Below are 27462 nucleotides of genomic sequence, written 5' to 3'. Positions count from 1 at the left end.
ACTCTCACTCTTATGTTAGATCCACTATGGACTGGACTCTCACTATTATGTTAGATCCACTATGGACTGGACTCTCACTCTTATGTTAGATCCACTATGGACTGGACTCTCACGATATTATGTTAGATCCACTATGGACTGGACTCTCACACTATTATGTTAGATCCACTATGGACTGGACTCTCACGATATTATGTTAGATCCACTATGGACTGGACTCTCACTCTTATGTTAGATCCACTATGGACTGGACTCTCACACTATTATGTCAGACCCACTCGACATCCATTGCACCAGGTCTCCCCTAGGGGGGGGGGGGGGTCACCCACATCTGCGGTCCTCTCCAAGGTTTCTCATAGTCATTCTCATCGACGTCCCACTGGGTTGTGAGTTTTTCCTTGCCCTTATGTGGGCTTTGAACCGCGGATGTGGTTGTGGCTTGTGCAGCCCTTTGAGACACCTGTGATTTAGGGCTATATAAATAAACATTGATTGAAGAATAGTTTGGATGTTGATGAGTTTGAATTTCCAGGAAAAGTGGAATTAGGTTTGGAAGTTGGGAAAGTGTTAGTTGGAATGTCCAGGATGAGTGGAATGTGTTGATGTTGGAATAGATTGGAAAATGTGGGAATTGTGCAACTTGGGTTGGAAAATGTGGAAGGAGTCATCGCACTAAAAAGGTTGAAGGTTAGAAAAAAAACAGGAATTCCTGGAAATTTGTTGAACGTGAAAACATGGTTGTTTGAATTTCCAGGATGAATTGAAGGTGGAACGGTTTGAATTGGATGGAAAATGTGGGAATTGTACAACTTAGAAAAATGTCCTATTCATTTCAATGGGAATTTCATAGAATTTTGGGAAAAACGGGAATTTTTTGGAAAATGCTAAAAAAAAAAAAAAAAAATGTGAATGAGATTAAATGGTTGGTGTTGGAATTTTTCAAGTTGGTCAAGAAATGTTGAAGTAGTAACATTTTTAATGGAGAAATGGTATTATGGAATTTCAGGGAAAATCTGGGAATTTTTCCAGTTCAGAAAACTTTGTTTTTTGTCCTGACTAAGAGGAATGTTTTGACGGTGGAACGGCTGAAGTGGGTTGGAAAATGTGGAAGGAGTCATCGCACTGAAAAGGTTGAAGGTTAGAAAAAAACAGGAATTCCTGGAAATTTGTTGAACGTGAAAACATGGTTGTTTGAATTTCCAGGATGAATTTAAGGTGAAACGGTTTGAATTGGATGGAAAATGTGGGAATTGTGCAACTTAGAAAAATGTCCTATTCATTTCAATGGGAATTTCATAGAATTTTGGGAAAAGCGGGAATTTTTTGGAAAATGCTAAAAAAAAAAAATGTGAATGAGATTAAATGGTTGGTGTTGGAATTTTTCAAGTCGGTCAAGAAATGTTGAAGTAGTAACATTTTTAATGGAGAAATGGCATTATGGAATTTCAGGGAAAATCCGGGAATTTTTCCAGTTCAAAAAACAACTTTGTTTTTTGTCCTGACTAAGAGGAATGTTTGGACGGTGGAACGGCTGAAGTGGGTTGGAAAATGTGGAAGGAGTCATCGCACTGAAAAGGTTGAAGGTTAGGATAAAAACAGGAATTCCTGGAAATTTGTTGAACGTGAAAACATGGTTGTTTGAATTTCCAGGATGAATTGAAAGTGGAACGGTTTGAATTGGATGGAAAATGTGGGAATTGTGCAACTTAGAAAAATGTCCTATTCATTTCAATGGGAATTTCACGGAATTTTGGGAAAAGCGGGAATTTTTTGGAAAATGCTAAAATAAAAAAAATAAATGTGAATGAGATTAAATGGTTGGTGTTGGAATTTTTCAAGTCGGTCAAGAAATGTTGAAGTAGTTACATTTTTAATGGAGAAATGGCATTATGGAATTTCAGGGAAAATCCGGGAATTTTTCCAGTTCAGAAAACAACTTTGTTTTTTGTCCTGACTAAGAGGAATGTTTGGACGGTGGAACGGCTGAAGTGGGTTGGAAAATGTGGAAGGAGTCATCGCACTAAAAAGGTTGAAGGTTAGAAAAAAAAACAGGAATTCCTGGAAATTTGTTGAACGTGAAAACAGTTTGAATTTCCAGGATGAATAGAAGGTGGAACGGTTTGAGTTGGATGGAAATAATTAATTTATCCCAAAAATATTTTTGGCAAATCAATAATTAGAATCTGCCAATAATGTACCGTTGCTTAGTGTCTGTGCTGCGTAAAACTCGGCAGGGTAACCACGTAACACTCCATGTCAGTAGGTGGCAGCATTGCTTTGTAAAAGTCGGGAATGTGTCGGGTGAGACGAGGACGTTTGTTGTGATCCCGATATGCTGACCACAGTGGGAGGCAGGGCGCAGGTAAAAAGGGTATGTGATGCTTCAACCCAAAATGAAGGAAAGGAAAAGGCTATGCAAAACAAAAGTCAAACTGAACTGGCTGCAAAGTAAACAGAGACAAAATGCTGGACGACAGCAAAAACTTACGGCGTCTACAAAGTACATCCGTACGTGACATGACAATCGACAATGTCCACACAAAGAAGGATAGCCTTGCTTGCTAACACAAAGCAGGTGCGCGGAATAGCGCTCAAAGGGAGACATGAAGCAAACACTGTTGAAAAACACTGGTCTATGCGGTGACAGCACACAGCACATAGGGCTGTGAGCGCACCTGTTTGTATTGGCACACACAAATTGGCACAATCAACCACGGACACATTTCAGCTGTGCGTGTCAGCCCTCAATAATGAAAACAGGCGTTTAGGAAATAAAAGACAATTAGGCCAACTGCAATAATTGAGGGCACATCTTACTTAACACAGGGGTCACCAACGTGGTGCCCGCGGGCACTAGGTAGCCCGTAAGGACCAGATGAGTAGCCCGTCGGCCTGTTCTAAAAATAGCTCAAATAGCAGCACTTACCAGTGAGCTGCCTCTATTTTTTAAATGTTATTTATTTACTAGCAAGCTGGTCTCGCTTTGCCTGACATTTTTAATTCTAAGAGAGACAAAACTCAAATAGAATTTGAAAATCCAAGAAAATATTTTAAAGACTTGGTCTTCACTTGTTTATTTATTTACTAGCAAGCTGGTCTCGCTTTGCCCAACATTTTTAATTCTAAGAGAGACAAAACTCAAATAGAATTTGAAAATCCAAGAAAATATTTGAAAGACTTGGTCTTCACTTGTTTATTTATTTACTAGCAAGCTGGTCTCGCTTTGCCCAACATTTTTAATTCTAAGAGAGACAAAACTCAAATAGAATTTGAAAATCCAAGAAAATATTTGAAAGACTCGGTCTTCACTTGTTTAAATAAATTCATTATTTTTTTTACTTTGCTTCTTATAACTTTCAGAAAGACAATTTTAGAGACAAAATACAACCTTAAAAATGATTTTAGGATTTTTAAACACATATACCTTTTTACCTTTTAAATTCCTTCCTCTTCTTTCCTGACAATTTAAATCAATGTTCAAGTAAATGTATTTTTTTTGTTGTAAAGAATAATAAATAAATTTTGATTTAATTCTTCATTTTAGCTTCTGTTTTTTCGACGAAGAATATTTGTGAATTATTTCTTCAAACTTATTATGATTAAAATTCAAAAAAAATATTCTGGCAAATCTAGAAAATCTGTAGAATCAAATTTGAATCTTATTTCAAAGTCTTTTGAATTTCTTTTAAAATTTTTGTTCTGGAAAATCTAGAAGAAATAATGATTTGTCTTTGTTACAAATATAGCTTGGTCCAATTTGTTATATATTCTAACAAAGTGTAGATTGGATTTTAACCTATTTAAAACATGTCATCAAAATTCTAAAATTAATCTTAATCAGGAAAAATTACTAATGATGTTCCATAAATTATATTTTTAATTTTTTCAAAAAGATTCGATTTAGCTAGTTTTTCTCTTCTTTTTTTTTTGGTTGAATTTTGAATTTCAAAGAGTCGAAATTGAAGATAAACTATGTTTCAAAATTTAATTGTCCTTTTTTTTCGTGTTTTCTCCTCTTTTAAACCGTTCAATTAAGTGTAAATATCATTAATTATTAATAATAACAGAGTTAAAGGTAAATTGAGCAAATTGGCTATTTCTGGCAATTTATTGAAGTGTGTATCAAACTGGTAGCCCTTCGCATTAATCACTACCCAGGAAGTAGCTCTTGCTTTCAAAAAGGTTGCTGACCCCTGGTGTAAACAATGCACACCGAGGCACAACACACGGCATGCTAGCAAGCTAACGGGCTAGGATAGACTGACCATACGTCCTCTTTTCACCGGACATGTCCTCTTTTGCGGCGTTTCTTAAATGCCTCAAATGTCCGGCATTTTGAGTTAGGGTTGCGTGTGTTTTCAATGTACGTTCAGGGTTAAGAAGGGGTTAAAAACAAAACGGCAGCATTGGTGAGGGAGGGGCAGAGACAGAGAGAGAGAGAGAGTTATGATAAACGCGCATGCGTCGCCAGGCTCTGCTTTTTTATCCATAGATTTACCACATTTCATGTTTTATTATCTATAGCAGGGGTGTCAAAAGTGTGCCCCCGGAGGCCATTTGCGGCCCACAGCTAATGTTTTAAAGGCCCACGGCACATTCTAAAAATACTATTCAAATAAACAAAAACATAACAAAAGTGAAATAAAAAAGCTTAAAGGTGAAATGTCATTTAGAAAAAGTTGCAATGTCGACTAATAAAACAAAAGCTGTTTCTTTTCCCTTTCAAACTGTCATTGCTCAAAACATAATATTGAATCAAAATCAATGTTATTATGAATGATTGACCTATCCAAGGCTCCCATTACTTCACATCAAATATTACACTAAGACAAATATTTTTGGTGGAAGAATTTGCAAATTTGGTAAATAAATAACCACAAAATGTATATTTTGTTGTTTTCTTACTGTACCGAAAATGAACCGAACCGTGACCTCTAAACCGAGGTATGTACCGAATCTAAATGTTTGTGTACCGTTACACCCCTAGTCTACATCAACTATATGATTTGTCTGAGAAGCTGGACAGGACAAAAAAAATACAAAAACCAAGCAAAAATATGATTTTACATACACATACAGTGGTGGTGAAAAGTGTACATCCACGTGTAAAGGACATCATGTCATGGCTGTCTTCACTTTACAATCATATATATATATATATATATGTATATATGTATATATATATGTATATATATATATATGTATATATATATATATGTGTATATATATATATATGTATATGTATATATGTATGTATTAGGGCTGCAACTAACGATTAATTTGATAATCGATTAATCTGTCGATTATTACTTCGATTAATCGATTAATAATCAGATAAAAGAGACAAACTACATTTCTATCCTTTCCAGTATTTTATTGGAAAAAAACAGCATACTGGCACCATTCTTATTTTGATTATTGTTTCTCAGCTGTTTGTACATGTTGCAGTTTATAAATAAAGGTTTATTTTTAAATAAAAAAAATTAAAAAAAATTTATTTTCTTTTTTTTAAAAACCTCTGCGCATGCGCATGGCATAAATCCAACGAATCGATGACTAAATTAATCGGAAACTATTTTTATAATCGATTTTAATCGATTAGTTGTTGCAGCCCTGGTGTATATATATATATGTGTATGTATATATGTGTATGTATATGTATGTATGTGTACATATGTATGTATGTGTATATATATATATGTATGTATGTATATGTATGTATGTATATATATATGTATGTATATATATATGTATGTGTATATATATATATGTATATGTATGTATTTATATATATATGTATGTGTGTATATATATATGTGTATGTATGTATATATATGTATGTATGTATATATATATACATATATATATACATACATACATATGTATATATATATATATATATATACATATATATATACATACATACACATATATACATACATACACATATATACATACATACATATATATATACCAGGGCTGCAACAACTAATCGATTATAAAAATAGTTGCCGATTAATTTAGTCATCGATTCGTTGGATTTATGGTTTTTGGAAACTGTGGACGTCAAAGAGGAAAAGAACCACCCGGATTGTTCTAGGGCGCAAAGTGTAAAAGGCAGCATGTGTGATGGTACGGGGGTGTATCAAAGGGCTGCACAAGCCACAACCACATCCTCGGCACAGAGCCCACATAAGGGCAAGGAAAAACTCACCCCAGTGGGACGTCGACGTGAATGACTATGAAAAATAAATACAATGAGTAACTCGTCGATAAAATTGAAGTACAATGAAAATCACAACTAATTAATAAATAACTGCGAGGCCGTCAAAAATGAAGTTAATTCATGTGATTAATCACAAACAACGATGATAGTCGCAGATTAATCACGCCATTTATTTTGGTTTGACTTCCAAATACTCCCAGATGGTGTCTGGATAAAACAACCTGTGATTAATCACCATTCAAGTGGGATTAACCTGTGATTAATCACCATTCAAGTGGGATCAACCTGTGATTAATCACCATTCAAGTGGGATCAACCTGTGATTAATCACCATTCAAGTGGGATCAACCTGTGATTAATCACCATTCAAGTGGGATTAACCTGTGATTAATCACCATTCAAGTGGGATTAACCTGTGATTAATCACCATTCAAGTGGGATCAACCTGTGATTAATCACCATTCAAGTGGGATCAACCTGTGATTAATCACCATTCAAGTGGGATCAACCTGTGATTAATCACCATTCAAGTGGGATTAACCGGATTGGGAAAAAATGAATCATTTGACAGCACTAAAAGTGAGTAATAGGTTTATTAAATAAACGCTCGCTAAAACGAAAATACATCTTCACCACTTTAGTCCTCATTTTTGCACTTAAACTCCAGACTTCTCCTGCTTGATGTTGTCATTACTGCCACACGTGGTGGAAAAGTGTACTACAACTGCTCTGAGAAACACCCACTAGGGGGCGCTCATGGCTACAAAAAACACGGACCTGAAGTACTGCTCAAACTAGTATTCCGGTATAAAGGGTCCCGGTACTAATATTTCATCAATTGTTTTGCTTTCTTGCAGGAGTTTGAGCAAAGCCCGGAGCAGAACTCGGAGGAAGCGGATCCCCCGAAAGGCGCCGAGGGGAGCGACTCTGCCGACGCGCATCACGGCCGACTCCAAAAGAAGGACGGCGATGATCTGCAGGGCACCGAGTGGAGCGACTTCACCGACGGATACCATGGCCGACTCCGAAAGAAGGTGTCCTGTAGTGCCGGCTGTGTTTGCCCTCCCGGCAGAATCCTCACTCTCGCTTGTCTCCTCAGTGGCCGTATCGGAGCAGGACCATGTGCTGCGCCATGTGCAAGTACTCATCCCAGAACATCTACCACTACCGCAACCACGTGGCGCGCTGCCACGAGTGCCTGCAGACGCTGTGCGCACTGACCGCCTGCCACCGCTGCATCTTCGTGGCGCACCCCCGCGTGCTCAAGAAGCACTTGGCCTTCTTCCACGGCAACCGAGGCGTGGGGCCGCTGCCCGGGGAGGCGGTGCACCGGGGAAACGAGCGCTACCAGTGCAGGAAGTGCGGCTTCCCCACCCACTCCGTCTTCGCCATCAAGAAGCACATCATCCTCAAGCACCTGGAGAGCTACACGGATCAGTACATCGGCTACAGGTACCCCGTGTCGGGCTCCGCCGTCAAGCTGTACTGCTGCAAGGTGTGCAAGGTGAACACGGGAACCCTAGACCAGATGCTGCACCACATGCTAGTGGACCCCAAACACTTCGCCGTCAACTCGCAGGTGCAGACTATGATTTACGAGAACAAGAACTTTGCCAAGCCGCCACCTAACGGCAATGGCGGTTTTGTCACGTTGCCGAGCCTCGCGCCAAAACCGCAGCAAAGTAAGTCCTTTGTGGTGCCGAGCAACGGCCAACACGGCGGCGCCATGGTGTCTCTGAATCAGATGCAGGGCGCGTCCAACAGCGCCACGCTTATCTGCGCTCCCAACAGCAACCAAGCCTTCCTGCCCCCTCAGGCGTCGGCGCTCGTGCAGCTGGCGAGCGCCGAAGCGAAAGGTTTGCTCCAGCCCGGCGCCACCATCGCCCTGCGGGGCTCATCACTGGTCCAATACCCCAACATGTCCCTGAAGCAGGCACCGCCCCAATCGCAACAGATCCTTGTTCCTTCGGGTCCGCAGGTCAACGCGGCGGCCGGGCCCGGCTCCGCGCCCAGGTCCGCGATGGTGGTGCAGAACCCGCCGGCGAACCAGGTGACTCTCCAAGGCACCATGCTGACGTCCCAGTCGCTGCTCAGTCACCTGATCCCCACAGGCAACCGGGTGAACGGCATGCCCACATACACCTTCGCTCCGCTCCAGATGGCCGCGCCCGGCCCCCAGAGTCCGGCCGGCCCGGCAGCCAACCAAACAAAGAAGTGGATCACGTGCCCGCTCTGCAACGAACTCTTCCCCTCCAACGTCTTTGACATGCACATCGAGGTGGCCCACCACAGCAAGTCCACAGTTTCCCGCTCGGAAAGCCTGGCGGGGCGGGCGGCCTTTCTGAGGAAGATGCCCGACAAGACTCTCAAATGTCTGACGTGCAAAGTTCTGCTGTCGGAGAAAAGCGTCCTCCAACACCTGCTGCACGGCCTGGGCTGCCTATACTGTGCCACCACCTTCTTCTCCGTCAAGCAGCTCAATGAACACGTCCGGCAACACAACCCCAGCGGCAAGCTTTACTGTGACTTCCTGCGGCAGAACTACAAGATCTACACAAAACCTAACGCCGGGATCTTGTTCCCTTACTTTGACGTCGCCACCACGGCGCCCAGGGAGATCCTGGGAGAGTGCGAGGTCAACCTGGCGCTGGTCACCAGCTCCCTGGAGCTCATCTACGTCCAGCTGCAGCCCAGCAGCCAGCCGGAGATCTGCTCCGCCCCCGTCCGAGTCAACGCCACTTTCTGCCCCTTCTGCGACGAGAAGTTCCAGGAGGAGTCCAAGCACCTGCAGCACCTGAAGCAGAAACACTTTGTGGCGCCCACCATCCACGCCATCCTCAAGACGGAGGCCTTCAAGTGCGTGTACTGTAACGGCGTCTACACGGGGAAGGTCACGCAGCAGGCCGTCATGCTCCACATCCAGCGGTGCCGCAGTTCGCCCAAACCAGCCAAAATCACGGCGCCGCCGCCACCACCGCTTCCCAAGTCTGTGCAGGTGCCCCGGCAGCCACCGGGACTGTACTTCCTCCAAATGCCAGTGAAACAAATGCCAGCCAAAGCTCTTGGTCCTGCCAGCCCGGCGGCTGCAGGGCCGTCTCCTCAGCCAAGCACGGAGCAGATGCAGTCCACTAGAAGACTGGAGGCCGCATTGAAGGAGGTCATCGCCTTCAACAAGCGGGAGCGTGAACACAAGGCGGCCATGCGCAAGAAGCGAGAGCAGGAGCGCTTGATGCCGCCGCCCGAGCCCGAAGTCCAGAGCGACCCCAACATCAAACTGGTGCTGGAGCCCGACGCACTAGACCGCCGTGGCCCCGACGAGCGGCGGAACTTCATCGCCAGATACTTCAACACCAACCCCTACGCCGGCCGCGCCGAGACGGAGGAGCTGTGTCGGCGCCTGGCGCTGACCAAGGCCGAGGTGGTGGCGCTCTTCAGCACGAAGCGCAGCCGATGCCTGAAGAACCTCAAGAAGAGCTCGGCAGCCGTGCTGATGGGCTTCGACATGGCCCGCCTGGCGCAGCTCAAACACCCGCTGCACATTCCTGAACAACGGCCTGCCGAGCTGCGGGAGGAGGAGCCAGAGGAGGAGGCGGAGTCGATGGAGGAGCCGGAGTCGATGGCGGAGGGCGGGAAGGAGAAGATGGAGGAGGGCGGGAAGGAGAAGATGGCCGAAGAAGTCCCCATGGAGCAGAACTCCTAAAGAGAACTTTCACAATGTCGGATGAGAACTTTTTTTTGCCGAGTTGGCGTTTCCACAAGTTACCGAAGGTCGTTATGGACAACAAAACACTGATAATAACTTTTTGTACCAAGATGTTTCCTCCTATCAGTTCTTGTTTGTTTGATCCACGTCTCCACACCCGCGGGACTAGACCAGACCACACAATCCTTCTCGTGTTCCAGCTGCTGTAGTACCTCGGAGCAAGGCCTGGTCCTCACCATATATATAAAGCTATTTGTTTTCTACATGTCCTGAAGAACACTCCCTTCCTGTTCCAAATAAAGAGTTCTTCCAAAAGTGGTGTGTTCCCTCACAGACTTTCAAAACCATTTTAGCTTCTAATCTGAACAGGTTTCAGTCCACTTGAAGGTTCTGGTCTTCAACGGTCCAGGGACTAGACTTGTACAAGTACTTTGCAACATGCTAGCTCAGGACATCCTTGATGATGATTGGCCCAGCAGTAAAGAGGGCGTGGCCTCCCTTTTGTGGGCTGATACCAACACGATTGCGATATCACGTGAACTGCTCCTAGTACCGACTTTTATATATCCAAGTTCAGTAGAATGTTCTCTGTTAGTTGCACTTGAATACAAATCCCAGGATAAGCAATAAAATGGGGTGTGTTGAGTAGAAATAAACTACAACTAAACAAAGTAAACATTATTGCTGTTTTGTTGGACGTGCTCAAAAAATGTTTTGACCAAGTTGTATTTTTTTATACTTTCCTGGCAGAGGAAACATCAAATATTGTTATTTATGAGTCTAAATGTCCTTATTTTGTCAACCTTTTAAGAATGTTTCTTTAATAAATGCAAATTGGGTGATCAAGTTGTTTCACTTCCTGGTTTAGGAGAGTTCACTTCCTGTTGAGGACACCAGCATCTGTTCCAACTTGACAAATATTTCATATAGTTGACGTGTATCTTAGTAGCTTACACAATAATGTTTTTATACAAGATTACATCATTGGGAAGGATCTTCTTTTCATGTTAGCATTCAAGCCAGCTAGCAAGCTAACACTAGTCTGTTAATAATCCTATCAAAGTGCGTTTATCAATCACCTTTTTGTCATCCTTGTCATTTAAAACTGCAATAGTAAGCCTCGGGGGAGTTTCACGGCGGTTAGCATTACTAGCGTTTATGTTTTATGATAGCATTTATGCTAGCAACGTGTTTTTATAATCACGTTTTTCCATCATTGTAATTTTGTAAGTAATTCTAATTGTTACGAGTTATCATTACGACTTTTTGTTTCATGATAGCATTTAAGCTAGCTAGCTAACTCCATAAGTTTATCAAAGTGTTTTTATATAATTGCAATTTATACGTTTTAACGCATTTATCGGCCGATAATATCCCAAAAAAAAAAATCTCAAATGTGACGTAATTGGAGCCTTGAATAGGTCAATAATTCATAATGACATTGATTTTGATTATGGATGTCCGATAATGGCTTTTTGCCGATATCCGATATGCCGATATTGTCCAACTCTTTAATTACCGATACCGATATCAACCGATACCGATATCAACTGATATATGCAGTCGTGGAATTAACACATTATTATTAGGGATGTCCGATAATGGCTTTTTGCCGATATCCGATATTCCGATATTGTCCAACTCTTTAATTACCGATACCGATATCAACCGATATATGCAGTCGTGGAATTAACACATTATTATTAGGGATGTCCGATAATGGCTTTTTGCCGATATTCCGATATTGTCCAACTCTTTAATTACCGATACCGATATCAACCGATACCGATATCAACCGATATATGCAGTCGTGGAATTAACACATTATTATTAGGGATGTCCGATAATGGCTTTTTGCCGATATCCGATATTCCGATATTGTCCAACTCTTTAATTACCGATATCAACCGATATCAACCGATATATGCAGTCGTGGAATTAACACATTATTATTAGGGATGTCCGATAATGGCTTTTTGCCGATATCCGATATTCCTATATTGTCCAACTCTTTAATTACCGATACTGATATCAACCGATACCGATATCAACCGATATATGCAGTCGTGGAATTAACACATTATTATTAGGGATGTCCGATAATGGCTTTTTGCCGATATCTGATATTCCGATATTGTCCAACTCTTTAATTACCGATACCGATATCAACCGATATATGCAGTCGTGGAATTAACACATTATTATTAGGGATGTCCGATAATGGCTTTTTGCCGATATCCGATATTGTCCAACTCTTTAATTACCGATATCAACCGATACCGATATCAACCGATATATGCAGTCGTGGAATTAACACATTATTATTAGGGATGTCCGATAATGGCTTTTTGCCGATATCCGATATTCCGATATTGTCCAACTCTTTAATTACCGATACCGATATCAACCGATACCGATATCAACCGATATATGCAGTCGTGGAATTAACACATTATTATTAGGGATGTCCGATAATGGCTTTTTGCCGATATCCGATATTGTCCAACTCTTTAATTACCGATACCGATATCAACCGATATATGCAGTCGTGGAATTAACACATTATTATTAGGGATGTCCGATAATGGCTTTTTGCCGATATCCGATATTGTCCAACTCTTTAATTACCGATACCGATATCAACCGATATATGCAGTCGTGGAATTAACACATTATTATTAGGGATGTCCGATAATGGCTTTTTGCCGATATCCGATATTGTCCAACTCTTTACTTACCGATACCGATATCAACCGATACCGATATCAACCGATATATGCAGTCGTGGAATTAACACATTATTATTAGGGATGTCCGATAATGGCTTTTTGCCGATATCCGATATTGTCCAACTCTTTAATTACCGATACCGATATCAAGCGATATATGCAGTCGTGGAATTAACACATTATTATTAGGGATGTCCGATAATGGCTTTTTGCCGATATCCGATATTCCGATATTGTCCAACTCTTTACTTACCGATACCGATATCAACCGATACCGATATCAACCGATATATGCAGTCGTGGAATTAACACAGGGGTGGGCAATTAATTTTTACCGGGGGCCGCATGAGCTACCCGAGCACTGCTGGAGGGCCACATCGACAATATTTCAATTAAATTTTGCTCAATGATATTTTTGATATATACCGTAAGATAAATAATAATAATAATTAATAATAATAGTAATACTTCAACATAGTGTGTGTAACAGCATTCCATGACTAATATAAATAAATTAACATTAATAATAAATGACAGTAAAATAAGCACACGTATGACTGAGGAGTCATAGTGTAACTTTGTGTGGTGTTTGAGTTGTCCGACTTTTTGTGTGGCCTTAAACGCACCAGTGGTTTAGTGCTATGCGTGTTGGTGACAGATGACAAGTTGCTTTTGGCCTGGTTTGTACGGCAGAAAATGACTAGTTTTTCCAGATAGAATTGTTTTACTCATGTTTTTGGTGTGGTTATGTCCGAATATAAACAGTTTTGTTCAATAAAGTGATCGATATAATTCCTGTCCTCGAAGCATCTCGATAGACGTTACAATAATTGAACGGTGTTCAATTGAACGGTGTTGACGAACACCATTAGGGCCGCTTGTTGTCACTGTCACTCAAAGTTGCATTGCAAAATTACATAGAATAAATATGTTTATTTTGTTTAGAATTCAGATGGGATTTGATTTGGTGCGCGGCATATATTTGCTGCGCGCAGCGGACGCTTGAGCAGTGCGCAATTGCGCAGGCGCGCACCTTAGAGGGAACGTTGCTTGGCAGTCCATATCTTGTTGAAAACACGCCATTCCTCATCAACTTTTCTCTTTTTAGCGTCTCGGGTGTAAACCGTGCATCACTTGTCGCTGCATGTGCACCTTCACTCGCAGGTTACACACGGACACACGCCCATGAATAATACTTTTCAAAATAAAAGCAGCACAGTTGTATTGCGCGCACGACATAGATGTTTTTTCAACTTTATTTTGTAATTGCAGTTGTTCACATTCACTCACAATCACGCATACGTCCACACGGAAGTAATACAAATAACGATTTTCAAAACAAAAGCAGCACCGTTGTATTGCACACTCGACATAGATACTTTTTTAAATGTATTTTGTAATTTATAATTGGCCTCACGCGGGCCGGACAGGGACGCACAAAGGGCCGGATGCGGCCCGCGGGCCACAGAATGCCCAGGTCTGAATTAACACATTATTATTAGGGATGTCCGATAATGGCTTTTTGCCGATATCCGATATTCCGATATTGTCCAACTCTTTAATTACCGATACCGATATCAACCAATATATGCAGTCGTGGAATTAACACATTATTATTAGGGATGTCCAATAATGGCTTTTTGCCGATATCCGATATTGTCCAACTCTTTAATTACTGATACCTATATCAACCGATACCGATATCAACCGATATATGCAGTCGTGGAATTAACACATTATTATGCCTAATTTGGACAGCCAGGTATGGTGAAGATAAGGTACTTTTTTTTTAAATTAGTAAAATAAGATAAATAAATTAAAAACATTTTCTTGAATAAAAAAGAAAGTACAACAATATAAAAACAGTTACATAGAAACTAGTAATGAATGAAAATGAGTAAAATGAAGTGTTAAAGGTTAGTACTATTAGTGGAGCAGCAGCACGCACAATCATGTGTGCTTACGGACTGTATCCCTTGCAGACTGTATTGATATATATTGATATATAATGTAGGAAGCAGAATATTAATAACAGAAAGAAACAACCCTTTTGTGTGAATGAGTGTAAATGGGGGAGGGAGGTTTTTTGGGTTGGTGCACTAATTGTAAGTGTATCTTGTGTTTTTTATGTGGATTTAATAATAAAATAAAAATTTAAAAAAACAAAAACGATACAGATAATAAAAAACCGATACCGATCATTTCCGATATTACATTTTAACACATTTATCGTCCGATAATATCGGCAGGCCGATATTATCGGACATCCCTAATTATTATGCCTAATTTGGACAACCAGGTATGGTGAAGATAAGGTAGTTTTTTAAGAAAATGAATCAAATAAAATAAGATAAATTAATTTAAATCATTTTCTTGAATAAAAAAGAAAGTAAAACAATATAAAAACAGTTACATACAAATTAGAGATGTCCGATAATATCGGTCTGCCGATATTATCGGCCGATAAATGCGTTAAAATGTAATATCGGAAATTATCGGTATCGTTTTTTTATTATCAGTATCGTTTTTATTTTTTTATTTTATTAAATCCACATAAAAAACACAAGATACACTTACAATTAGTGTACATACAAATTTTCATTAATTACTAGTTTCTATGTAACTGTTTTTATATTGTTTTACTTTCTTTTTTATTCAAGAAAATGATTTTAATTTATTTATCTTATTTTATTTGGTTCATTTTTTTAAAAAGTACCTTATCTTCACCATACCTGGTGGCATAATAATGTGTTAATTCCACGACTGTATACATCGGTTGATATCGGTATCGGTTGATATCGGTATCGGTAATTAAAGAGTTGGACAATATCGGCATATCGGCAAAAAGCCATTATCGGACATCCCTAATAGAAACTAGTAATGAATGAAAATTTGTAAAATGAAGTGTTAAAGGTTAGTACTATTAGTGGAGCAGCAGCACGCACAATCATGTGTGCTTACGGACTGTATCCCTTGCAGACTGTATTGATATATATTGATATATAATGTAGGAAGCAGAATATTAATAACAGAAAGAAACAACCCTTTTGTGTGAATGAGGAGGGAGTTTTTTTTGGGTTGGTGCACTAATTTTAAGTGTATCTTGTGTTTTTTATGTGGATTTAATTAAAAAAAAAAAAAAAAAAAAAAAAAAAAACGATACTGATAATAAAAAAAAAACGATACCGATAATTTCCGATATTACATTTTAACGCATTTATCTAGAGACAACATAAACAAGGTGACTGACATCAGATGTCTTGGGGTCATCCTCCATGAAAAGTTGACATCATATTTTGCATGTGCAGAATAATCTTATTTGTATATTGCTGAATGATTGTGCACACATACTGTACGGGGGAACACACATACTGTACGGGGGAACACACATACTGTACGGGCAAACACACATAATGCCTTTATTTCTTCCACAGGAAAGAGTATTATTTTGAAAGAGCACAGCAATCCACTCTTCATGATTGCAACTACACGGCGTCACAAACTCTCTCAGTGATGTTCAACGCGAGGAATAAAGTTGTTGGGAGTTGCCGTCGGAAGATGACAAAGACAGGAAGTGTGACTTTCAGCAAGTGTCACTTGTAGCTGTGAAGGCATGAAATCATCTCAAGAAAGACTTCAAAATGGCAGTTTTCAATGGAAAAAGAGACGACTGCGATTCTAGCAAAACTGATTTTTGACTTTTTGATTGGACGCGTCTTTGTGAAAATGCTTGAAGGAGAATGTAAAAGTGTGTTGGAGTTGGTGGAGTGGAGGGAACAGTGATGATGTCATCTCTAATAACTGTGTTCAAAAAAAGGGGGCAGATAAATATAAGAATATTATTCTTCCATCTGCTCCTTTCTAAACATGGAAATGTAGAAGGAAGACAAAAGAATGAAAGTGTCAACTGTACGTGTCTTGTATATATACATTTATGTACTTGTATATACTTGTATATATACATGTTATGTACGTGTATATATACATGTTATGTACTTGTATATACTTGTATATATACATGTTATGTACGTGTATATATACATGTTATGTACTTGTATATACTTGTATATACACGTTATGTACTTGTATATACTTCTATATACACGTTATGTACTTGTATATACTTGTATATATGCATGTTATATACTTGTATATATGCATGTTATATACTTGTATATATGCATGTTATATACTTGTATATATGCATGTTACATACTTGTATATATGCATGTTATATACTTGTATATATGCATGTTATATACTTGTATATATGCATGTTACATACTTGTATATATGCATGTTATATACTTGTATATATACATGTTATGTACTTGTATATACTTGTATATATACATGTTATGTACGTGTATATATACATGTTATGTACTTGTATATACTTGTATATACACGTTATGTACTTGTATATACTTCTATATACACGTTATGTACTTGTATATACTTGTATATATGCATGTTATATACTTGTATATATGCATGTTATATACTTGTATATATGCATGTTATATACTTGTATATATGCATGTTACATACTTGTATATATGCATGTTATATACTTGTATATATGCATGTTATATACTTGTATATATGCATGTTACATACTTGTATATATGCATGTTATATACTTGTATATATGCATGTTATATACTTGTATATATGCATGTTATATACTTGTATATATGCATGTTACATACTTGTATATATGCATGTTATATACTTGTATATATGCATGTTATATACTTGTATATATGCATGTTATATACTTGTATATATGCATGTTATATACTTGTATATATGCATGTTATATACTTGTATATATGCATGTTATATACTTGTATATATGCATGTTACATACTTGTATATATGCATGTTATATACTTGTATATATGCATGTTATATACTTGTATATATGCATGTTATATACTTGTATATATGCATGTTACATACTTGTATATATGCATGTTATATACTTGTATATATGCATGTTATATACTTGTATATATGCATGTTATATACTTGTATATATGCATGTTATATACTTGTATATATGCATGTTATATACTTGTATATATGCATGTTACATACTTGTATATATGCATGTTATATACTTGTATATATGCATGTTACATACTTGTATATATGCATGTTATATACTTGTATATATGCATGTTACATACTTGTATATATGCATGTTACATACTTGTATATATGCATGTTATATACTTGTATATATGCATGTTATATACTTGTATATATGCATGTTATATACTTGTATATATGCATGTTATATACTTGTATATATGCATGTTATATACTTGTTATATACTTGTATATATGCATTTTCATGCAGGGAATAAAAAGAGATGATTACTAGTGTTTATTTGCATGCTTTTATGATAGCATTTAAGCTAGCTGGCTAACTCCATAAGTTCAAAGTGTTTTTATAATCACACTTTTTCCATAATGTATTTTAATAAAGTACCACTAGGTGTCAGTGTTTAATAATAATGTATTTTAATAAAGTACCACTAGGTGTCAGTGTTTAATAATAATGTATTTTAATAAAGTACCACTAGGTGTCAGTGTTTGATAATAATGTATTTTAATAAAGTACCACTAGGTGTCAGTGTTTGATAATAATGTATTTTAATAAAGTAACACTAGGTGTCAGTGTTTGATAATAATGTATTTTAATAAAGTACCACTAGGTGTCAGTGTTTGATAATAATGTATTTTAATAAAGTAACACTAGGTGTCAGTGTTTGATAATAATGTATTTTAATAAAGTACCACTAGGTGTCAGTGTTTGATAATAATGTATTTTAATAAAGTACCACTAGGTGTCAGTGTTTGATAATAATGTATTTTAATAAAGTACCACTAGGTGTCAGTGTTTGATAATAATGTATTTTAATAAAGTACCACTAGGTGTCAGTGTTTGATAATAATGTATTTTAATAAAGTAACACTAGGTGTCAGTGTTTGATAATAATGTATTTTAATAAAGTAACACTAGGTGTCAGTGTTTGATAATAATGTATTTTAATAAAGTACCACTAGGTGTCAGTGTTGAATAATAATGTATTTTAATAAAGTAACACTAGGTGTCAGTGTTTAATAATAATGTATTTTAATAAAGTAACACTAGGTGTCAGTGTTTGATAATAATGTATTTTAATAAAGTACCACTAGGTGTCAGTGTTGAATAATAATGTATTTTAATAAAGTACCACTAGGTGTCAGTGTTGAATAATAATGTATTTTAATAAAGTAACACTAGGTGTCAGTGTTAATAAAGTAAGTGTTTACGTGCAGTACAAACACATGTTCCTTCATGGTAAGTGTAATTGACCCCTGTGGGAGGCGTTTAGTTCCAGCCCTGACCTTACCTGCAGTCTCTGCACGTGCACACCTTGTTAGCCAATAAAGGTTGGATGTTCCAAGCCGGTGAGGGTGTGTCTGATGTGGTCCAGGAAGGACGGCCCCGTGTAGTTGTTGGTCTCCAGGGCCTGCAGGCGCTCACAGTACTCCACTGGGAGGCCCTGCTGCCGGGCCCCACAACACACCACCTGCACACACACACACACACACACACACACTCTCTCTCACAATGCCGCTGTGACACACCACCTGTACACACACATACATACATACATACATACATACACACACACTGTGACACACCACCTACACACACACACACACACTGTGACACACCACCTACCTACACACACACACACACACACACACACACACACACACACACACACACACACACACACACACTCTCACAATGCCGCTGTGACACACCACCTGCACACACACACACATACATACAGGGAGGACAGGACTGGAGACTCACATGTTTGTAGGGGGGGGACAGGACTGGAGACTCACATGTTTGTAGGGGGGGGGGACAGGACTGGAGACTCACATGTTTGTAGGGGGGGGAGGGAGGACAGGACTGGAGACTCACATGTTTGTAGGGGGGGGAGGGAGGACAGGGCTGGAAGTTGTTGAGCTGGTAGGTCCTGCACCTGGTAGGTGTGCCACCATCACCACTCTCCACCCACACGTCCAGGGGAGAGTACACACCTTTACTCACGCCTTCTTGCCTGTGGAGCACAGTGTGACTGTTCAAACTGCTTTTTTCAGCAATGCTCAGGCCTACTGCGCTACTGCACACCACGCTACACATGCTAACTACTCTACATGTGCTAACATAACATGCTGTGTGTGATACTAGCTAACTCCTGCTATTAGTCATTATAAGTTAACTCCTGCTATTAGTCATTATAAGTTAACTCCTGCCATTAGTCATTATAAGTTAACTCCTGCTATTAGTCATTATAAGTTAACTCCTGCTATTAGTCATTATAAGTTAACTCCTGCTATTAGTCATTATAAGCTAACTCCTGCCATTAGTCATTATAAGTTAACTCCTGCCATTAGTCATTATAAGTTAACTCCTGCTATTAGTCATTATAAGTTAACTCCTGCTATTAGTCATTATAAGTTAACTCCTGCTATTAGTCATTATAAGTTAACTCCTGCTATTAGTCATTATAAGTTAACTCCTGCCATTAGTCATTATAAGTTAACTCCTGCTATTAGTCATTATAAGTTAACTCCTGCTATTAGTCATTATAAGTTAACTCCTGCTATTAGTCATTATAAGTTAACTCCTGCCATTAGTCACTAAACATATAATCATCATAAGTTAACATCTAGATGCTGCAAAAGGTAGCATTCATCAAGTACCAAAGTATTTGATGCTGCAAAATTAGCTAAAAAAAAAAAAAATTGCATGTTACTATTGTAATGCTAACGATTAAAATGATGTGAATGCATTTTAGACACCCTGTATCGGACTGGACTAGTGTGTGCAAATAAACGCCATGTAGTACCGACACCGACCGATGAGAGGCAGCAATGAGCTGCCGCGCTAACAAAATGACCGACAACAACAACATCATCAACAACAAACAACAAAGAACGAAGGAGCCAAGCTAGCCGTTAGCTAGGCTGACCATACGTCCTCTTTTCCCCGGACATGTCCTCTTTTGCGGGGGTGTCCGGGCGGGGTTTCCTAAATGCCTCAAATGTCCGGCATTTTGAATTAGGGTTGCGTGTATTTTCAATGTACGTCCAGAGTTAAGTTAAGAAGGGGTTAAAAAACAAAACTTAAAGTGCGCGCACGTAGCAACATTGGTGAGGGAGGGGCAGAGACAGAGAGCGAGAGAGCTAGTGAGTGGAGAGAGAGAGACATGAGAACAAGAAATGCCGAAATGTAAATTCACGGATGATTTGCGGGGAAAGTAGTTGTGTTTTGGTCCTGGCCGTGACACATGGGAAGCAGAATGCACTGTGTGCAAAGCAGGAACGTGTATATCTGTGGCAAATAAAGATCTACAAGCCCATATCCACACTACAAAGCACAAAACAGCTGTGCAGGGCGAGCTGTTTTTTGTTTCCATTTAATTAACTTCTTTTGAGGCATTTAAATTATATACGAAAGGTTATTTTGAATATTTCTACCTCTGCACTTTTTTTCTCCAAAACTGTGAAAGTTACAGAATATAAGTGTGACTTATTTTGTTATACTGTCAAGCACTTTTTGTGTCGTTTTAACGCATTGAAATCAGAAAGGACGCAGATTATTTATTTTTTTCAATTTTTTTTTTTACCATTTGCGGCCCACAGCTAATGTTTTAAAGGACCACGGCACATTCTAAAAGTACTACTAAAATAAACAAAAACATAACACAAGTGGAATAAAAAAGCTTAAAGGTGAAATGTAATTTAGAAAAAGTTGCAATGTTGACTAATAAAACAAAGCTGTTTTTTTTCCCCCTTCAAACGGTCATTGCTCAAAACATAATATTGAATCAAAATCAATTTTATTATGAATTACTGACCTATCCAAGGCTCCCATTACTTCACATCAAATATTACACTTTGAAAAATATTTTTGGTGGAACATTTTGCATATTTTGTGTGTTTGCCATAAAAAAACAACATAGTTTTGTTTGACCAAAAAAAAGGGCAGAAAACAAAGAAACAAAAAAAAACAACATCAAAAAAACTAAAACATTTTGAAATGAGGAATAAATGTGAAGTTGATGTAGACTCCAGAGATTTAAATATAAAATGTATGTATTATTATTATTATCATCATCTCATGACCCAAGCAAAACACTTTTTACACGTTTATACTGAAATAAATACAACTTATTAAATAAAAACATATAAAAAACTAGCAGCAGCGGTAAAGTTTAGATCCATGAAGGAAAGAAGAAAGTGAATGAATGTTTATAACTGAATACTAGGGATGTCCGATAATGGCTTTTTGCCGATATGCCGATATTGTCCAACTCTTTAATTACCGATACCGATATCAACCGATACCGATATCAACCGATATATACAGTCGTGGAATTAACACATTATTATGCCTAATTTGGACAACCAGGTATGGTGAAGATAAAGTACTTTTTTAAGAAAATTAATAAAATAAAATAAGGTAAATAAATTAAAATCATTTTCTTGAATAAAAAAGAAAGTAAAATATAAAAACAGTTACATAGAAACTAGTAATTAATGAAAATTTGTAAAATTAACTGTTAAAGGTTAGTACTATTAGTGGAGCAGCAGCACGCACAATCATGTGTGCTTACGGACTGTATCCCTTGCAGACTGTATTGATATATATTGATATATAATGTAGGAGGCAGAATATTAATAACAGAAAGAAACAACCCTTTTGTGTGAATGAGGAGGGAGGTTTTTTGGGTTGGTGCACTAATTGTAAGTGTATCTTGTGTTTTTTATGTGGATTTAATTTAAAAAAAAAAAAAAAAACGATACCGATAATAAAAAAAACGATACCGATAATTTCCGTATTACATTTTAACGCATTTATCGGCCGATAATATCGGCAAGGCCGATATTATCGGACATCCCTAATTATTATGCCTAATTTGGACAACCAGGTATGGTGAAGATAAGGTACTTTTTTAAGAAAATGAATCAAATAAAATAAGATAAATAAATTAAAATCATTTTCTTGAATAAAAAAGAAAGTAAAACAATATAAAAACAGTTACATACAAACTAGAGATGTCCGATAATATCGGTCTGCCGATAAATGCGTTAAAATGTAATATCGGAACTTATCAGTATCGGTTTTTTATTATCAGTATCGTTTTTTGTTTTTTTTTATTTTTTTTTTTTTTTTTTATTAAATCCACATAAAAAACACAAGATACACTTACAATTAGTGCACCAACCGTTTCTTTCTGTTATTAATATTCTGCTTCCTACATTATACATCAATATATATCAATACAGTCTGCAAGGGATACAGTCCGTAAGCACACATGATTGTGCGTGCTGCTGCTCCACTAATAGTACTAACCCTTTAACAGTTAATTTTACAAATTTTCATTCATTACTAGTTTCTATGTAACTGTTTTTATATTGTTTTACTTTCTTTTTTATTCAAGAAAATGATTTTAATTTATTTATTTTATTTGATTTGATTCATTTTTTTAAAAAGTACCTTATCTTCACCATACCTGGTTGTCCAAATTAGGCATAATAATGTGTTAATTCCACGACTGTATACATCGGTTGATATCGGTATCGGTTGATATCGGTATCTGTAATTAAAGAGTTGGACAATATCGGCATATCAGATATCGGCAAAAAGCCATTATCGGACATCCCTAATAGAAACTAGTAATGAATGAAAATTTGTAAAATGAAGTGTTAAAGGTTAGTATTATTAGTGGAGCAGCAGCACGCACAATCATGTGTGCTTACGGACTGTATCCCTTGCAGACTGTATTGATATATATTGATATATAATGTAGGAAGCAGAATATTAATAACAGAAAGAAACAACCCTTTTGTGTGAATGAGGAGGGAGGTTTTTTGGGTTGGTGCACTAATTGTAAGTGTATCTTGTGTTTTTTATGTGGATTTAATAATAAAAAATAAATAAAATAAAATAAAACGATACTGATAATAAAAAAAACCGATGCCGATAATTTCCGATATTACATTTTAACGCATTTATCGAACATCTGAAGACATTTACATATGTATACACTTTTGTATTATCTTTTTTTTAATGAATTAAGTAACGTTTATGACAACCTTTTTCCAAAACACAACATAGAATGTGGGATATAACAGTCATTTGTTTTCAAAACGCTTACAAAAAAGTGGGACCCCAAAAATGGACTTTGGGACCCCATTTTGAACATTCCTAGCGCCAACAATGCTGTCGACAGAGGAGGGGAAAAAATGCTTTATTTAAAAAATATATATTATTTATAAAGCAAGTTGGAGTATCATATGTAATAATTGGGGCAAATACGCAGGACGCATATATATGTGTGTCCTCTTTTGGGGATGTCAGCCTACCGTTAGCTTACCGAGTAGCCAGTAGATGGCCATTCGTTCAGCAACTGTTGTCCTTATAGCGTCACTATCGACTCAAATAAACATTATTATAAAACATTCGCCGTAGTTTAGTGAGTCCGTTTTCCATTTTGGCAACTTAGTTGGCACAGTTTGAACTTCGCCGTTGTCGCCCGCCATTATTTACTTCCGCGTTCCGTTTCAGTCGCTCCTTGATTGGCTGTCGAACCCCCCCACGTGACACGTCCCGCCTTTATTTACTCCCGTTTTAGTCGCTCATTGATTGGCTGTCGAACTATCCCACGTGACCACTGCTTGTGTATGTGACGTAATGGTTACATGATGGACGTTTGGTTTGCTCTCACTCGTCCAGCGTGTCCTTGTTGCGGTTGCTGATGCTCCAGACCACGCCCCACACCTCCGAGCCGGGACTGTGGCGGATGGTGGCCACGCCCCCGTGCCAGATGTTGCCCACGATGCCCTCGCACACGCCGAACTCCAGCTGGTAGTCCTAGGCGGCAATGTTATGTTGCATTTAGCAGGAAGTCTTTTCACAATAAAAGCATCATGGCTTGTAATGTTTGTGGAGATAGCGTCACCTAGCGACCAATAACATACATTAATGCTAGCAAGGGGAATCATTTAGCATACATTAGCAGGTGGCATCATTTAGCATACATTAGCAGGTGTCATCATTTAGCATACATTAGCAGGTGTCATCATTTAGCATACATTAGCAGGTGTCATCATTTAGCATACATTAGCAGGTGTCATCATTTAGCATACATTAGCAGGTGTCATCATTTAGCATACATTAGCAGGTGTCATCATTTAGCATACATTAGCAGGTTAAAATCATTTAGCATACATTAGCAGGTGGCATCATTTAGCATACATTAGCAAGTAAAATCATTTAGCATACATTAACAGGTAAAATCTTTTAGCATAAATTAGCAGGTGGAATCATTTAGCATACATTAGCAGGTAAAATCATTTAGCATAAATTAGCAGGTGGCATCATTTAGCATACATTAGCAGGTGTCATCATTTAGCATACATTAGCAGGTAAAATCATTTAGCATACATTAGCAGGTGGCATCATTTAGCATACATTAGCAGGTAAAATCATTTAGCATACATTAGCAGGTAAAATCATTTAGCATACATTAGCAGGTAAAATCATTTAGCATACATTAGCAGGTGGAATCATTTAGCATACATTAGCAGGTGGAATCATTTAACATACATTAGCAAGTAAAATCATTTAGCATAGATTAGCAGGTGTCATCATTTAGCATACATTAGCAGGTAAAATAATTTAGCATAAGTTAGCAGGTGGCATCATTTAGCATACATTAGCAGGTGGAATCATTTAGCATACATTAGCAAGTAAAATCATTTAGCATACATTAGCAGGTAAAATCATTTAGCATAAATTAGCAGGTGGCATCATTTAGCATACATTAGCAGGTGGCATCATTTAGCATACATTAGCAGGTGTCATCATTTAGCATACATTAGCAGGTTTCATCATTTAGCATACATTAGCTGGTAAAATCATTTAGCATACATTAGCAGGTGGAATCATTTAGCATACATTAGCAAGTGGAATCATTTAGCATACATTAGCAGGTAAAATCATTTAGCATACATTAGCAGGTAGAATCATTTAGCAAACATTAGCAAGTAGAATAATTTAGCATACATTAGCAGGTAAAATCATTTAGCATACATTAGCAGGTGGAATCATTTAGCATACATTAGCAGGTCAAATCATTTAGCATACATTAGCAGGTGGAATCATTTAGCATACATTAGCAGGTAAAATCATTTAGCATAAATTAGCAGGTGGCATAATTTAGCATACATTAGCAGGTAAAATCATTTAGCATACATTAGCAGGTAAAATCATTTAGCATACATTAGCAGGTGGCATCATTTAGCATACATTAGCAGGTGGAATCATTTAGCGTACATTAGCAAGTAAAATCATTTAGCATACATTAGCAGGTAAAATCATTTAGCATACATTAGCAGGTAAAATCATTTAACATACATTAGCAGGTGGCATCATTTAGCATACATTAGCAGGTGGAATCATTTAGCATAAATTAGCAGGTAAAATCATTTAGCATACATTAGCAAGTAAAATCATTTAGCATACATTAGCAGGTGTCATCATTTAGCATACATTAGCAGGTAAAATCATTTAGCATACATTAGCAGGTAAAATAATTTAGCATAAGTTAGCAGGTGGCTTCATTTAGCATACATTAGCAGGTAAAATAATTTAGCATAAGTTATCAGGTGGCTTCATTTAGCATACATTAGCAGGTAAAATAATTTAGCATAAGTTAGCAGGTGGCTTCATTTAGCATACATTAGCAGGTAAAATAATTTAGCATAAGTTAGCAGGTGGCTTCATTTAGCATACATTAGCAGGTAAAATAATTTAGCATAAGTTAGCAGGTGGCTTCATTTAGCATACATTAGCAGGTAAAATAATTTAGCATAAGTTAGCAGGTGGCTTCATTTAGCATACATTAGCAGGTAAAATAATTTAGCATAAGTTAGCAGGTGGCTTCATTTAGCATACATTAATGCGAGCAGGTGTCATCATATAGCTGCTAAATGGTTCCACCTGGATGCTACATTTGAGCATCCATTGAGGTTAGCAGGTGTGGTCATTTAGCAGGTGTATGGTAGCACAGACTGGAGGACCTTGAGTGTGGCGGTGGTGAAGAAGGTAGCAGAAGGGTTGGCCGCCTGCAGTCTTTCCTTCAACAAGTTGCTGCCAAAAGCAAAATACATAAAAGTCCCGTGGTCGGCTGACTTTGACATGTTGGTCGCTAAGCTAAGAGGAATGCTGCTGCAATCACGATGTTCTTGGAGGAATCAATGAAGTACTACGTAACTAAAGAGCAGCGCTAGCTGACTGACTGACTGTAAGCACGTTGTTTGCTGAGCTGTCAGTTGGTCCCAACAATCAGTGACTCATTTAAATAACAGTCAACTTCTCACGCGGAGAAGCAAAGTCCGTTTGTGGTAAACATGCACTTCCGGTCGTGGTGTCAAAATAAGAGACGAGACGATGGAGAGAAAGTACTGTCAAAACGCCGCAAGAATGTTTTCACACCCACTCAGCGATTCCCAAGTGACACATATTTTCTGCAAGTCAAAACTACTTATTCACAACTTGGCATGACAATTATCTTTAAGTACTAAAACTTTTTATACTTGTGGATATTTTATTAGTAGAAGAAACGTTTTTATACTGTATTGTTTATATATATTTTTTTAATTAAATTTCATCTTGCAAATATTTTTTTCATTGATGAAAATTGTTTGCCTTCCAAATA

At 37.9% G+C, this 27462-nt stretch overlaps 2 protein-coding genes across 5 annotated transcripts in view; one reads left to right on the top strand and one right to left on the bottom strand.

The window, feature by feature from the left end:
- The window catches only part of LOC133650069 (activity-dependent neuroprotective protein 2a-like), a 53818-nt gene extending 43066 nt beyond the window's left edge, over window positions 1-10752 (top strand). For both annotated transcript variants that reach the window (XM_062046868.1, XM_062046867.1), the window contains 2 exons: window positions 7084-7260; window positions 7326-10752. In XM_062046868.1, coding sequence (XP_061902852.1) covers window positions 7084-7260; window positions 7326-9926 — 2778 coding nt within the window. In that variant the 3' untranslated portion in view covers window positions 9927-10752. The remainder of the gene's footprint in view (window positions 1-7083; window positions 7261-7325) is intronic.
- A 5311-nt stretch (window positions 10753-16063) lies between these two features.
- Window positions 16064-27132, bottom strand: LOC133650090 (gamma-glutamylcyclotransferase-like). 3 transcript variants are annotated; one of them, XM_062046908.1, is made up of 5 exons: window positions 26825-27132; window positions 24469-24614; window positions 19653-19791; window positions 19066-19245; window positions 16064-16261 (listed from the first exon to the last, which is right to left on the bottom strand). In XM_062046908.1, exons 1-4 carry the CDS (start codon window positions 26942-26944, stop codon window positions 19093-19095), a joined length of 558 nt encoding a protein of 185 aa, XP_061902892.1. In that variant the 5' UTR covers window positions 26945-27132; the 3' UTR covers window positions 16064-16261; window positions 19066-19092. The 3 variants fall into 3 exon arrangements, with proteins under 3 accessions (XP_061902892.1, XP_061902893.1, XP_061902894.1); XM_062046909.1 differs by lacking the exon at window positions 16064-16261 and adding an exon at window positions 16269-16519; XM_062046910.1 differs by lacking the exon at window positions 16064-16261 and adding an exon at window positions 16269-16459.
- Window positions 27133-27462: the final 330 nt, after the last annotated feature.

The sequence above is a fragment of the Entelurus aequoreus genome, linkage group LG05, assembly GCF_033978785.1.
Source record: "Entelurus aequoreus isolate RoL-2023_Sb linkage group LG05, RoL_Eaeq_v1.1, whole genome shotgun sequence".
Lineage (NCBI taxonomy): Eukaryota > Metazoa > Chordata > Actinopteri > Syngnathiformes > Syngnathidae > Entelurus > Entelurus aequoreus.
Note: the sequence above shows the minus strand (reverse complement) of the source record. Positions and strands in the feature narration are given on the sequence as shown.